The sequence below is a fragment of the Acomys minous genome, assembly GCF_964271855.1.
Source record: "Acomys minous genome assembly, chromosome: 17".
Classification (NCBI taxonomy): Eukaryota; Metazoa; Chordata; class Mammalia; order Rodentia; family Muridae; genus Acomys; species Acomys minous.
Window position 1 is genome coordinate 14906513 of NC_140500.1, and position 15752 is coordinate 14922264.

General features: G+C 43.9%; 2 protein-coding genes across 5 annotated transcripts in view; one reads left to right on the forward strand and one right to left on the reverse strand.

The window, feature by feature from the left end:
• Positions 1 to 7976: 7976 nt before the first annotated feature.
• On the reverse strand, positions 7977 to 15708 carry LOC311587819 (uncharacterized protein). 4 transcript variants are annotated; one of them, XR_014775977.1, is made up of 4 exons: positions 13977 to 13991; positions 12794 to 12839; positions 9595 to 9722; positions 7977 to 9487 (listed from the first exon to the last, which is right to left on the reverse strand). XR_014775977.1 is itself a non-coding variant. In XM_084765030.1 (4 exons), exons 1-3 carry the CDS (start codon positions 15220 to 15222, stop codon positions 9708 to 9710), a joined length of 702 nt encoding a protein of 233 aa, XP_084621156.1. In that variant the 5' UTR covers positions 15223 to 15708; the 3' UTR covers positions 7977 to 9487; positions 9595 to 9707. The 4 variants fall into 4 exon arrangements, 1 of the variants encoding a protein (XP_084621156.1); XM_084765030.1 differs by lacking the exon at positions 13977 to 13991 and adding an exon at positions 14582 to 15708; XR_014775976.1 differs by lacking the exons at positions 12794 to 12839; positions 13977 to 13991 and adding an exon at positions 14582 to 14719.
• The window catches only part of DUSP16 (dual specificity phosphatase 16), a 66022-nt gene continuing 64949 nt past the window's right edge, over positions 14680 to 15752 (forward strand). Inside the window, exon 1 of the mRNA XM_084765014.1 lies at positions 14680 to 14816. The gene's annotated coding sequence lies outside the window, so the exon portion shown is untranslated. The remainder of the gene's footprint in view (positions 14817 to 15752) is intronic.

Here is a 15752-nt window from a genome sequence, read left to right on the forward strand (position 1 = left end):
TACTTATATTTGGAAAGATACTTGTTATTATAGTAAATTATACTCATTTATCACTTTAGGGCTTAAATGTACAGTGCAGTGGTGTGACCTTTTCTGATGGCCCCAGGCCTGTCCTTGTATTGATGTACACCACCCACTCTCTTATGGGAGTAAGTTCCTGATTATTTTGTAGGGCCCATCCAAGAAGCTAGGTTTGGCTCCTCTAGGAAATACCCTAGATTACCAGAAACAACAGGAAGTTATTGTGTAGTCATCTCTCTCGGAGCTGTCATTTGCTGCTGTGTCACTGTCATTCTCATCTCTGTTGGTTCTGACCACTGGTCCTGACTCTTGTTTTGCTGGGTTTTTGTTGGGTGCTGACATTTGGCTCATTCCAACTTTTTTTTTTTTTAATTACCTTTTAGACAGGACCTCACATCACTCAGGCTGGTCTCAAACTTGCTATTTAGAAAAGACTTACCTTGAATTTTTCTGTAAAGGTTTAAAAAAAAAAAACTTCATTTTCTGTGCATGGATGTTTTGCCTTCATGTATGTCTGCGAATAATGTATGTGCAGCAAGTGCCCTTGGTGGCAGTATAAGGACACTGGGTCCCCTGGGATTGGAGTTTACAGATGATTGTCAGCTGCCATGAGGGTGCTGGTGGGAATCAAACCCAGGTCCTCTGGAAGAACAGCCAGCTATTAACTGCTAGCCCATCTCTCCAGCCCTCACACTGAGTTCTAGATCATCTGACTTCCACCTCTGTGGGGAACCAGAGAGCCCTTTGTGGACCCCCACCTCCACATGGCGCCTGGCATGCAGCCGGAGCCGCCTCGATTTAAACAAACAACCCCTTATTTGAAAAAGGCCCGCTGCTCGCGAGCCTATCAGTGCGTGAGATGTGTCTTAGTGTGACTGGCTGTTTGGGTGGTATAAATGAGCGTGAGGGGAGTGGCTTGGGGGGATTCTCCAAGAAGAAAAGCCTGAATAAACCGCTTAGGAGAAGAACCGGTGGTTGCGTCTTTCTTGCCGGTCGAGCGAGGCGCAGCACACCTCCCCAGCTCCGGGATGATAGACATTAGCCAACAAGGCCAGTTTATGGCAGGGACTGAACCCAGGGTTTGGTGTATGCTAGGCAAACACTCTACAAAACGAGCTGCGGCCCCAGGCTCTCGTTCTAAGTAATACTTGGCTGCTTCCTCACTGGCTGTTGTACAGCCTTTTCTGGTCAACTACGATTGACAACTTCTGCTCTCTAGCATTTGCTCTCTACCTCAGCTCCAAACCCCAAACCGGCATCCCTGGACTACCTGCTGATCAGTCATTAGGGCATTGTGTTATAAAACAGATAATAACAGGGTCAAAAACATTTTTGTTTTTGGCCACAAACCAGGTCCATGTATAGTGTTTCTATCCCTGTCAGTAACCACCCCCCCCCCCCCCAGTCCCTTAGACTCAAAGTCCTCTTTGCTCTCTCTTATTGCCCTCAGCCAGTCAGCCCCGAGGACAACCAGACTTTCACTCACATTTTGATGTTGTTTCCGTCTCTCCTTCTTGCCCATTTCTACCTACTTACCACCTCTAATGTCAGCGGGTGTTCCATCTATTCTTTCCCTTATTTGATTTCTTGTGACCTATCTTGCTCTTAGTTCTGTTTTTCCCTCTCCCTTGCCCATGTCTACGTACTTACCGTCTAGGATGTTGTCTGTGTCTTGTCTACCCTTTCCCTCGGCCGCTTCCTATGACCAGCTGACACTAGACCTAGACTGATGCTTATTAATCCAATCATGCCTGTTCAAAGCCCCCAAGTTCTTCCCTGTCCCTCTCAAGGCTTCTTGCTTTTCTTGGGCCGTCAAATTTTTCCATAATCTGATCCTGTCTGGACAATACCTCTGCCAGGTGGCTATATTGTAATGGAAAGTTTAATGGGTTTGGAATAGAGCTGCTTTCAAACTGTAGCCCTGTACTCAATGGAATGACCTTGAGTAATTGGTTGACTCCCGGTGTCTTGGATCCTCATTTGTCAAATGAGGATAACAATGCCTATGTCACAGGAAACTTAATGAGGATTTAATGAGATAATATGTGTGGAGGCAATTTAGCATTGTGCTCAGAACCCACATTTGAAATGACTCACTTGGCTTACACCCAGACTTTTCCACTTACTAATTATGTGACCTGGAGCAAATTCCTTGACCTCTCTGGACTTAACCTTTACTTTCGTAAAATGGGGATTCTAACATGAAAGGTCTGTAGGGGGGATAAAGTTTTTAAAAATATGTGAAGTGCTTAACATGGAACCCAGCACACTGTAAGCTTTAACAGGTTAAACTGTTGTTACTTTGTGGCAAAAAGCCTAGTCTAATGCTTGGCATAATCACCTTTACTTAGTTTGTTAATAAATCAGCTGTGTGTGTGTGTGTGTGTGTGTGTGTGTGTGTGTGTGTATGTGTGTGTGTGTTTGGTCTTTATTTTTTGATACAAGGTCTCATGCAGTCATCCTAGCCTCAAACTCTCTATGTAGCTCAGATTGAAGTTGACCTTCTGATCCTTCTTCCTCCACCTTCCAATTTCTGGGGTTACAGGCATGAACACACCGTGCTTGGGCCATGTGGTACTTCAGATGGAACCTAGGGCCTCATGCATGCTAAGCAAACACTACCTCCCCAGCCTGTGAATTAATCTCATTCATTCCTATGGTCTTCTTTCCCATGAATTCTCACTAAGTACAGTCTCACACAGCCTCTTCCAAGACAGGCTGACATGACTACCTCCATTTTTCATGAATGTATTTTCCATGGCTATTGCCCTTGGTTGTGCCATAATTTCTCTTTGCTGACTATCCGAATTTTTTGGTTCTGTAATGTCAATCCTAATCCTTGTCTCCACGAAACTTTCCTTCATCATTTCCAGGCGCACTCAGGTTTCACTTTCCTGAACCAATCACCTCCTCTTTTCTTTTCCTTCCTTCCTAAGTTTCTTTCTATCTTTATTTCTTTCTTTGTCTTCTTTTTGATGAGGTCTTGATATATATATATATATCAAGCTGTATATATATATCTAGCTCAGGCCTTCCCCAAACTTGCCATCCTCCTGACTCAGCTGCCTAAATGCCGGTAATGCGACATTAGCCACCATATTTGGCTCTGGTTACCTGATTTAGTACTTGATGGTAATATCATGATGGGTAAACTTAGCTATTGTTTCCTATGTTTTGGGTTTGTCTTTAAATAGTTTGAGAAATATTCTTCAATCTAGGATTGTTTCAGAACACATACCTAACATATGGTGACTAACTTATGTTACATCTTTTTGGATCAGATTTCCATAGTATATTTAGGGTAGGATTTGATACTTAGGTTTTTTTTTTTTTCAGGGAGGGGTCCAGAATTCTGGAATAATTTTTCAGATCTACTGTCTTATCAATGGATTGGCATTCGAGAATGAATAGATGCAGCATGGTTTGGCTAAGTAGTTCCTTCTACATAAGACAAGAACCAGAAGCCTCTGGCTTTTAAAGTGTTGGAGAAACGCTTAAGCCTAGGTGCCCTGCCGGTGGAGGTCCAGAGAGTGACCCTTGCTGATACAACAGGGACGTGCCCTCATTTAGGTCTGCCTCTTGCCACAGCAGGCATTGTCTCTAACAGTTTCTCAAGCTCCTTACACCTTTACACAACATTTGCCCTATTGAGAAACTGGTTCTGCATGAAACTTCCCATGGCTTGAAGCAAGTAACCATGACGGTGTTTGCATACCGCTGGGGTTTTACCCTCCCATAAGTGCCAATAAAGATGAAGTGGCATTTAGATGACGTGATAGGAAGGACAGCACTGCAGCCTGCAAAGCCCAGAATGTTTGAACTATGTGAAAGGTTCATACCAGGATTTCACAATACAGAGAAGGCCAAGAAAGCCAAGCCCGCAATGCACGGTGAGCAGCGCTCTTTGTCCCCGTTCTCATGGGTTTTCATCTCCCTTTCTCTGAACTCATGAGTACCTGTTGTTCGGACCACTCAGTTCAGTTTTGCATTATACATTTTTAAAGGTAGCTGTAATTTTCCTAAGAACAGAGTAACCTATACTTCTTTGCTGCCTGGCAAAGCCTCATAATATAACTTAGAGAACACAATAAAATATCAATAAATGTTGCTTGACTTGTTTTTTTTTTTTGAATGAACATTCATTTAAGAAAGGTCTACAAAAAAGAAAGGTCTACAAAAAAAGAGGAATCAGAAGAATTTTAAAAAATTGTGTGTAGGTTTTCATATATGTGTGTTTGAGACAGGGTCTCACTGTATAGACCAGGTTCACTACGTAACCAAGGCTGGCCACGATTGAAGAGTGATGCTCTTGCTGAAGCTCCTGAGTACTGGGATTCCAGTCATGAAACACCCAGCATTATTTGTAATGGGAACAATGGCAGTAGTGTCCTTTCATAGGGACAGGAACTCAAAATGTACAGCTAAAATACTCTGTGCTGGTAGTTCCCTAGGAAATAGAATAAGAAGTCCCACCTAATGCCTGAGGCCCCTTCTGTCTTCTGTTTTCTTCCTAACCACAAAGTTAGAACTTGAGCATCAGAGACTGTCTAATCAAGTCCTTTATTTTGTATCTGGAATCAAGTAAGAGCAGCCGGTAGGGTGAAGAAGGTATGGGCTTCACTGTGATGGTGAGACATCGACTCTTCAGGCTTAAAGAGTGGAAAACACAGTTTACATATTTGGATTGCTGTGGGAACTCAGTGGGATAGGAGCATAAACAGTGCTAGGCTTTCGCAGATGCTCAATACTTGTTGACCTGCTCTTCTTTCTCTTGAGTGTCCTTCCCAAAGATACAACACAATGTTGCATTGTCTGCCCTGTTTTGCCAGCCAGCTCCCCCTTTTATCTCATGCTGAGCCAGCTTCTGAGCCACTAGAAATGGATCATTTTTCTATGCACATTATTTTCACTGGGTACTTGTTCCAACATTATCTTGAGTGCATGTATATATGAAGCAAAGGAACTCAAAAGACAGAAACACCAAATTCCAGAGTGAAACTTAAAGGCATCAAAGTTTGCCCTTTGTTAACTTTGGGGCTTGAATCCTTGGTGTTCCTAAAATAGTGCTCATGGCCTTTTAACCCCTCTTCTTCTTTTTGGAAAAAAAAAATCCCACCTCTGATATATTTACACGATCAGCCTTGCAACCTGATATTTTTCACCTGTCCGAGCACAGACTCTGCTGTTCATTCATCAGTCAACTGAAGCTGAACTGTAAACATTGATGCTGAGGTCCTGTTAAAAGAAATGTGATGTAATGGTGATGGCCACTGAGCATTTGTAGGGCAGTTTAGTCTCAGAAGCAACATCATCATCCATGAGAGCGAGTGGCTAATGAGAACTCTTTCCTTCACTGGACCAGGGCTATTGGGATCATTGTTTCTGTAGATTTGTAGTTAGTTAACATTCATTGTGTTTGGTTGCAAATATTTTTCTATGAAGCAGAATCAGATCACATCAGAAAAAATCTAATGAAAGGATATAAAATTTTTCAAACTGAAATTGACCTTTCATCATTTGGTGAATGCAAGGACAAAGAAGGGGCAAACTTTCGTGAAATTTTTTGTGTGGAGGTGTAGGAAGGTAGAATAGTGGCTGCCCAAAATGTTTATGTTTTAATCTTCAGGCGCTGGGCTATGTCAGGGTTCCGAGGAAAGGAGCTTTAAAGATGCAAAAGAAATTACAGTTTCTTTTTGATTTTTGTTGTTTGTTTGTTTTTGAGGCAGGGTTTCTCTGTGTAGCCTTAGCTGTCCTGGACTCCCTTTGTAGACAGGCTGGCCTCGAACTCACAGTGATTTGCCTGTCTCTGCCTCCCAGAGTGCTGGAGTTATAGGTGTGTGGCACACACGTAGCTGGGAATTACAATTAATTGCCTAGGAGTTTGGTAAAATGTTTGCTTCGCTTTGCAAACAAGAAGACAGGAATTGGGATTCCTAGCTCTGGTCCAAGCCAGTGAGATGACTCTGGAAAACTCGCTTGCTGTACAAACTTGAGAACCTGAGTTCAGTCTCTGAGAGAACCTATGTCTGGAGTTTAACCTTTGATCTCCACTCATTCATCGTGTCATTGGAGAGTGCATGAGCGCCCACTTGCCCAAGCACACAAACATACCAAACCAAACCAAAACTTGTGAGGTGGTGACAGGCAGATCCCTGGAGCTTGTTGGGCAGCCAGATTAATTGAAGTGGACAACTTCAGGTCCAGTGAGAGACCCTGTTTCCCCAAACAGGGTGGAAAGCAATTGAGGAAGACACTCATTGTTGGCCTCTTGCCTCCACAAGCATACACACTCACAGGAATAAGTACACACACACAGGCACATGGCATTGGGGGAGAGAAAGAGATTATTAATTGGCAGAATAATTTGAGTTTTCCACCTAGACCAATAAAATAACAAGAGCCTTTAACACAGTGGTTCTCAATCTTCCTAATGCTGTGACCCTTTAATACAGTTCTTCATGAGGTGACCCACAACCATAAAATTATTTCATCGCTACTTCATAACTGTAATTTTACTACTGTTACAAATAATAATGTAAATTATCTGCTATGTAGGATATCTGATGTCTGACACCTGTGCAAGAATTGTTTGACCCCCAAATGGGTCTTGATCCACGGGTTGAGAACTGCTCCCTTCACAGAAGTTGAGCAAGACAAAAGAGAACCCTGGAACGAGAGTGTTGTGAGCTCACAACTAAGCAGTTGTGAACTGCCATGTGGGCACTGTCCTCTGAAAGAGCCATTAAGTACTCTTAACCACTGAATCGTATCTCCTGCCCCCAAATTTCATTCTTAATTTGTCATCTAATTTCAACATCTATAAACACAATAACAGCTAATATTTAATAAGAATGCATTCTTGCTATTTTGCTCAGCATTCTACATGTCATCCATTTAATCTTCCCACATTTTCCAACTCCATTCATTAGATGAGAAGTTTGAGGCCTACGTAAATTGCTAAAGTTGAGACCTTTCATTACTCATCTTCATCACTTTGGTATGAGTCACCAAGTCTTCTCAGTTCTCACTTTTCACTGTGTTTTGGGTTTGTGCTTTTATTTCCATGTCCATTGTCACTGTATCAGTCTCGTTTCCTTTTGTCTTATGCATTAGTTGTTGCCATGGCCCAATATGGTGTCCCTTGTTTCATAATTCCTTTCCGTAGTTTCTTTAAAATGCTTTGGTCAGACAAAGGTGGCTCAAACTCTATTTTTACCTCAGCCATCTCAACATTCACACTTTTACAATGAAAAGGAGACATTCAAGTGTCCTCAGAAATCCTCTTTGGATAGTGTGGCAACAGCACTATTTTCTCCTGAAATTAAATAACTTATTATATTAATGGAAAAGGTGGTGCACACCTGTAATCCCAGCACTCGGGAGGTAGAGATAGGCGGATCATCGTGAGTTCGAGGCCAGCCTGGTCTACAATGGGAGTCCAGGTTAGCCAAGGCTACACAGAAAAACTCTGCCTCAAAAAAAAAAAAAAAAAAAAGGAGAAAAATGTTGCAATATACATTGAAATCACAGGACAAGATATATACTAAAAATAAACAACTAATATAGTCCATAAGTGTGTAGTTCAAACTTGCTTTATTTCAGTCTTGGTAATAAGACCATCTCAAATAAATAATTCCATTTTAAAGGCAAATTTTTGCATAAAAGATAAATTACTTGGGGCTGAAGATATGGCTTAGCAGTTAAGAGCACTGGCTGCTCTTGCAGAGGACCAGCGTTTGATTCCCAGCACCCACAAGGAAGCTCACAAACCTCTGTAATTCCACTTCTAGGGGATACAATGCCCTATTCTGACCTCTGAGTACACCAGCCTTCCATGTGGTGCACATAAACACATGAAGGCAAACACACACATAAAAGACAATGGCACAGTATTTTCCGCATATTTGTAAACTTTATTATGCATATAATAATAATAATACATGACCATATTAAAATAATAAAAAAGAAAAGTTTAATAGTATGGAAAGGAAATGCTAATAATGTGTGGTGATGGTTACAGTAATCATTTTCAATGCTTACTATAGAGGAATGTTAATTCAGAACATGGCTGCTCTGGCAAGAGATCACATCTAAAGATATTCTAGGTCTGTGTGATCTGGCTGGAATACAAACATAGCTTTAATTCAGGAGACAGAGACAAACAGATCTGAGTTCAAGGCCGGTTTAGTATAGAGCAAGTGTCAGATAAAGAAAAACTTAGGTCCAGGTGTGGTGGTACATGCCTTTAATCCCAAATGAAGGTAAAGTTAGTTTGTAGAAGGAAGTACCCCATTTGAAAGTGATGTCTAATTGAGTGGCAGAAAAGGTGATGAATCAGAGAAGGTTTGACAGAATAGGATATGCCCAATTCTCCTGAGAGGAGAAAGGAAAGGGAAGTAAAAGAGGCAGTTTTACAGAGAGAGGAGGCAGTTTTTACCAGGACAGTATTAGAGAGATGATTGCAGAGTGAGAACTCAGGTGAAGACAGAACGAGCCAGAAAACAAGAAGAAGCCAGCATATTGGAGCAGATTGCTGAGTTAGTGTGAGGCCAAGTGAAGCCAGATTAAATAAGTCAGCTGGGAGAAGAGTTTGAGCCAGAACAGCTGAGTTGAAGCAGCCAGCTATGAGCTCAGAAAGAACAAGAAAGAGCGATCTTATTAAGCACTAAGTGTCAGAGGCTGAAAACATTCTAGGCCTAGGTTAGACTGTACAGAGGCTAGATGCGTCCAGGACTAGGCCTAGGTTAGGAGGAGGAGGCAGCAATCCTCGGAGACTACAATTGAAATGGGTGAATAAAAGTTAATTTTACAGCCTACACTTGTCTTGATACCGTATACTTTGAATGTTTATAATTTCTATTTGCCAATTATGCCTCATTAAAGTTGGAAGAAGGGACAGAAAACACACCACTAAAAGATGTAATAATACAAAAAATGTTTTTCTATTTCTTAAGTAACCACTGAATGTGGTGATTCTTTCCCCATTCTTTGAAACCAAGTCTTGTTATGCAGCTCTGGCAAGCCTCCGCCTCACTTTAACCCTCCTGCCTCAGCGTCTTGAGTGCTGAGTTTCTAGTGAAGACCACCAGACCAGGTGAAAAGGTTCTTACTTTGTTCTTTACACTGCATCTAATTTAACTTTCTACAATGCGTATGTATAGTTTTGCAATAATGTATGTAATTATATATAATATATAGTAACATATTTATATAGTTTTATGATTTAAAAAATCCTATCATTTCTACTCACTTACAACATGTAAATTCTTTGGCTGGATCCTAATGTAATCTAGCTCCAAACTGTTTTCCAGACTTTATACTGCTGAAGTCAAATGTTTTAACATACTTTTCCCACTTCTGTTTCTCCAGCTGTACTTGTTTTCTCTTCCTGGAATGAGCTTCCTTATTCTCTTTACCCCAGTTCAGTCTGTGGGTCATGATCTAGGTCGGTTCCATATGAAGTTTCCTAAGGCGGAAGGAACAGAATATGGTATTATGCTGTTGTCACACGCTGTACTTGGTGCAGGATTTACTAAATCTCAGAGTTAACTGTGAGAGCTTGGTGCTAACTACCTTCTAAATTTCCCCCACGTCACCCTGGGATTTGTAGCTGGCTGGTTCCAGCTCCATCTCAACAGGCTCTCCTTCCCCAGCCTCGGCGGCAGCTCACATCTGAGTCGCAATCTTCACAGAAGTGTATCCTAAGAGAAGCAATAGTGATTCAGTGTCATTTGGAACTTATATTCTGTATTTTATCTTCTCAGCAAAATGGTCTCATGGGGAAACCTGTTTGGTTCCACCTTCTTATTTACCACTTATGTGTCCTTGCACAAGCTCCTTAGTTTTTCTCAGTCACCCTTTCTTTCACTGTAAAATCCTAAAAATAAGCTGTGTACGGTGACACACATCTACAATCTTAGCATTTGGGGAAGCTGAGGCAGGATGACTACTTGCCGTCTAAGGCCATCTTAGGTTACATAAGTCCGAGGATAACCTGGGCTACAAAGCCAGACCCTTCTCATAAATAAAGAAAATAAAAGTACAGGGGAAATAATTCTTATGGCTGTGTGAGGGTTAAAGAGAAAGGATAAGGCAGTTGTGGTGGTGCGTGTCTGCAATTCCAGTAGTTGGGAAGTGAGATCATAAAAACAAACACACAAAAAAAGGTATTTTTCAGCACTTGTGTTAAAAATACTTTTTAATATTTATTATTTTGCTTCACTTTCCAGAAATGCTCTTGACAAGAACCCCGAATTTGCTTTCTACATAGTCCTGAAAATAAAGTTTGGGAGGCTACTCATGTGGCTCATGCCTATAATCCCAGCACTCTGGAGGCTGAGATAGCAGGATCAGTGAAGTTCCAGGCCAGCTTGGGCTACAGAGTGAGAGTCACGCTGGCCTAAAACTCTCAAAATGCTCCTGTCTTAACTTTTTTGTTATAGCTTTCCATATCTTATTCCAACTAAATATTTTTGTGCTTCTATTTTATGCTAAGAACAATACTAAACTGGCATGTACTGATGTGAAAATGGTTTCTTTTAAGTTACCTGGTTGTAAGATCTTAGGGCGGCTATCTTGCCCGTACCCTAAGAGTATGAGTTGTTGGTTTTGAGGATCCAGCAGGAACTCAATCCCTCTATGTGTGGGTATTGTTAAGCTTTTTTTGTTAATGCTGTGATTTTTCTGGGAATTGTTTTAATTATGTAGGCTTCAATGGAGATGAATTGGTATCTTCACTGTACTTTTTAATATTACTATACTGGTTCTTCCAATGCCTGAATACAGTATGTCACTCCAATAAGATCTTCACTGAATATTTTTCATGAGAATCTTACAATTCTGAGCCTACATCTTGTATATTTTTTTCATGTTCTGTTAACTTATGCTTTAAAAGTTCATAGTCTCTGTTAGGTGTTGTGGCCCCATGCCTATAATTCCAGTCACCTGGAGGCTCTCAGGAGTTCAAGGTCGTCCTCAATTTGAGGTTACTCTCTGGTATTTGAGACTCTTATTTTAACAAAACAACAACCAAGAAGTTAATACTCTTCTCTCTCTCTCTCTCTCTCGTGTGTACAGTGAGGGAGGAGATATGGGGAAATATACCCTTCAGTAAATTTGTTCAATGGTTTTTCTTTACCCTGCTGATCTGGTGTTTATCCTAACATTCAGGTGCCTCTGGTATGTGCCTCTAACTATCTTTAATTTAGCCTTATATCTATTTGCTAAAACCCAAGTCTCTTACCGTGGGGAGGGTATACTCCTTTGTCACTGAACACACCTTATTCATTAAATTTCCATGTCTCTGTTTATGCCATCTCCCCTGTAAAATAATCCTTTCATGGAAGGCATAGTGGCTCATACCTATAACCCAGTGCTCAGAGGATTGCCATGAGTCTGAGACCATAGCAGAGGCTGAGCTATATAGTGAGTTTCAGGTGAGCCTGAGCTGCAAAGGGAGAACCTGTCTTTAAAAAAAATCTTTTCACTGAATCTTTTATCACATACTAACCTTAATTATTCTAAGGAGGTTACAACTGTTCCCGAGATGCCTTCCCTTAGAAAATTACAGCTGGGCATGGTGGTGAACATCTTTTTTTTTTTTTTAAGATTTATTTATTATTATACATACAGTGCTCTGGCTTCATGTACACCTGCAAGCCAGAAGAGGGCATTGGGTCACATTATAGATGGTTATGAGCCACTATGTGGTTGCTGGGAATTGAACTCAGGACCTCTGGAGGAGCAGTCAGTGCCCTTAACCTCTGAGCCATCTCTCCAGCCCCCAAGTGGTGGTGTACATCTTTAATCCTAACACTCAGGAGACAGAGGTAGGCAGATGTCTGTGAGTTCAAGGCCAGCCTGGTCTATATATCGAATTCCAGAACATTCATAGCTCTATAGTGAGACCCTGTCTCAAACCCCACCACTCCAAATTGCTCTTACATATCTTAACTAAGTTTTCCCTCTAGACTCTTTAAAAATTTTTATAATTATAAATTATATACAATAAATTATTGTTAGAGACTGGGTGTCAAAATGTTGCTGTGGCTGTCCTGGAACTCTATATGTAGACTAGGCTGGACTTGAATTCACAGAGATCTGCTGGTCTTTTCCATCCGAATGCTGAGACTAAAGGCCTACACCACCATCCAGGCTTTACTTATTTATTTTTTTAGAGTGATCTCATCATGTTGTCCAGGCTGCCACTACCTTCTGACCTTTGAACTCTTTTAACCACCATTGTATGTCACTTAATGATTAATTCAGCCTTTACTTAGCTTTAAGCCATGACTTATCTCCTACTTAGATCATATCCAGAGAAGATGGTCCCAGAATGACTGTTAGCACCACACACAGGGAAGACACTACAGTTTGTCTAAGTCAATGAAGCGGCAATTAAGTCAGAGCTGTTGGAGTTTTGGTATGTACTATTGCATTTTTTGAGTCTTTTATCCAGGAGAGAGCCACTCTCTGCACCTCTAGTACAAGGACTCGCTAGCCGTTCCTTTCAATAAATCCCAACCCCTCTCCCTATGAAGGCTGAGATGCAGATCCTTTCAACTCTCCCCTCCACACTTCCAAAACCAGGCTTTGAGGTGGTTAACTTGTCCGCTCGGTGAAGCTGCAGTACCGCGTTCTGCCACTAGAGGACACGGAGCCGCCGCGGGCACTCACACTTCCACTCAACTCTGCAAGGGTCAAAGGCACCCACCCCCTCCTCTAAGCTGAGTGGCATCTGCTCATACAGCTTGAAGTCTTCCCCTGTCCTCACCTCCAAATGGGCTCCTTTTTCCCTCTGAAAGATGGTCTGGAAGTACCTGGAGGCATATTCCATAATGGCTATCTTAAATGATTAAGGATTGGCAGTCCTAACAGATTGCCCCCCCCCCCCGTTTTTTTCAGGGTTTAAAGGCAGGAGAGTAGTAACAGAAATGTATTATCTTTCTAACCCACATCAAGCTTGTTCCTTATTTCTTCTGACAATTAAAAAAGCCACCTAGGCAATGCCTACATCGATGTACCTCACCATGCCGCCTTGAAGGGCCAGAGTCCCTACCTCGGTACTTGGCAAATGTCATGTCTTAAGGGGTAAATTCTTCTTCCTACGCAGGAATCTCACTCATGGGACGGTCCACTCTAAGTGTGCTTTTCCGTCATTAATCTCATCTTTGTTATGTGATATCCACGTGAGTCCTTTTTAGTAGAAGCAGCTTCATGTTCAAAAGCTCAAAGAACACTGGAAATAAAGCTTCGATTGTCCTGTTCAAATGGCTGAGAGTCCTGGGTTGTCGCCACCTCAGGTCTCTAGTTTTCCAAAGTATGTTGTGTCTCAAAACAAAGCTACTTTGAAAAGAGAGATGGGGGTGGGGGTGGGGGTGGGAGAGAAGAGACTTGGAGTTAAATCAACTAGGTCTCTGGTGTGACTTAAAGATAACGCTGTACTACCAAAGTAGAAAATACGTATTTTATGTGTGTAGGAGTTTTGCCTGCACGTGTGTGTGTGTGTGTGTGTGTGTGTGTGTGTGTGTGTGTGTGTGCACCCTGTGTGTGCTCTGAGCCCATGGAAGTCAGAAGAGGTCATCAAATCCCCTGGAACTGTTGCTACAGATGGTTGTGAGCTTCCATGTGGGTGCTGGGAATCGAGCAGTCAGTACTCTTAGGCGCCCCGAAAACACCTATAACATTTTATTATATTTTATTTATTTGTGTGTGTGGCGTGGTGGGCGACGGCATATTCGGTCTAAGGACAACTTTTAAAGGCGGTTCTCTCCTCCTAGTGGCCCTTGTTGAGCCATCTCGAGGGCACGCGCGCGGGGGGGGGGGGAATATATATATATATGATTCTTGGTTACGTTTACCATAAAATGAGCCACTCGTGTAGAGTCTTTCAAGGACTAAGCCATTAAGCCATAGAGGAATGTCTGACAACCCAAGTGCAATTTTCCTAAAAGTACCTGTAACTTCCCTCTCAAGAGAAGCCAGTATTTTGGATTCCGGAACCTTCCCACAAAGTGATTGCAGCAGTCTGCGAACACCGTGTTTGCATTTCACGAGCGTGGGGGTTTATGGGCGGAGCCTCCTGTGCCTGAGGAGAGACCCCGCCCCCCACCCCGCACGGGCGGGCGCAGCAAGCCGCTGAGACGCGTGCGGAACCGGCGGGCGAGCAGGTCGGCGGGCCGGGAACGCGACCCGAGCCCTCCTCCCCGAGCCTCGGGAGCCGGCTCGCCGTGACGAGCGCTGAGGGGCGGGCAACGCGCGGCCCCGCCCGGCGCCCCCGCCCCCCGCCCTGCCCTCGCCTGTCTCCTCCTTTCCCCCCGGGCTCCGCTGAGTTCATTCACTGGGATTGGTTTCAAGTGACGCCATCTCTTTATTTTTAAACCAATGACCTCATCCGCGCTTGAAGTTTCCTGACCGGGGACTCTTTCTCTCTCCCCAACCCCCACCCTACCCCCCCTGGTCCCCTCCTGCGGGCATCACCGTTTTGGGGGGGCTTCATCCCAATTCCAACCACTTACCCACCCCCCCTCTCCGCTTCTCCCGCGCGGACCCCCAACTTTACCTCCTCAACTTCTTCATCCCTGTCGTCGACATTTTTTCCCCTTCTTCCTTTTCGGGGGGCGGTGGAAGAGAAAGTGAAGAAAAGTTGCAAACGCCGGGGCTCTCGCTAAGCTCTCCGCCCACCCCTCCGAGGAGAAGCGGCGGCAGCGAGGAGGACGCGGGAGCGACGGCCCGGCGACGCGGTGACAACGCTCGCTCCCCCTCAGAGCGAGCCTGGAGCCCGGCGGGCCCCTCAAGTAAGTGTGCGCGGCGGGCCGCGGGCCGGCGGGGAGGCGCGTCCGCACCGCGTGCCGGCCGCCGCGCGCTCTCCCTGGAGTCCGGCGAGCCACGGCGGCCCGGGCGGCGGCAGCGTTGGCGGCGGGGGGTGGGTGGGTGGTGTAGGCCGCGCTGGGTGGGTGGGTGGGGGGTCGGCTCGCCCGAGCCGCGGGGTCCCGGCACCTGGAAGCTGCTCCCTTCCAGACTGTTACACAACGCGCCTGCCAAGTGGGGCCCCGGCCTGACTGGTGCCATTATCCCAAATTCACCTTGAGTGTGGGCAGCGAGGCCACCTGGGGAGTGACGGTGTCGCTTCCGTAAACTCACCGCCCCCCCCACTCCACACTTCCCCAAGAAAAAAACCCACCCCCAAACTTCAGCTTTCATTCTGGGACTCCCGTCATCGTGTTGGGGGAAAACCGTGCGTCGTCGGCGACTTCTTTATTTATAGTGGCCGTAAAATGTGAGAAATTAAAAACAAACAGAGCGGGGAGACAAGGGACGGTCTGTGTGCGTCGTGTAGTTTCATGTAAGGAAAAACAGAGTGGAAACGTATATGCAAACTCTGTTAAGAGCGGGTGATGGGCTCGTTTCCTACCGAAAGCTGATAATAAAGTTGGGGGAAAGTACAAGCAGCTCCTAAAATGAATGGCTACTGAACTTCGAACGAACTTTCTTAAACGCCTGTTGCAAAGATCCGTGTTGTTTTGAAGTCCTGGGTGTCTCAGATTGTTTGGAGAACACACACCTCTAATCAGCCCATGATTAGAGAGGAAAAACCTGTTGCGTAATCTCATTTGCTGTGGGGTTGGCTGTGCTGTCCCCTTGAACCAAGGGGAAGTGGGTTAAGATGAGGGTTTAAAAACCAACCTCTGAAGTTTTAAAGTTTTTATTTACACAGTGCTCTGGCTGCCACT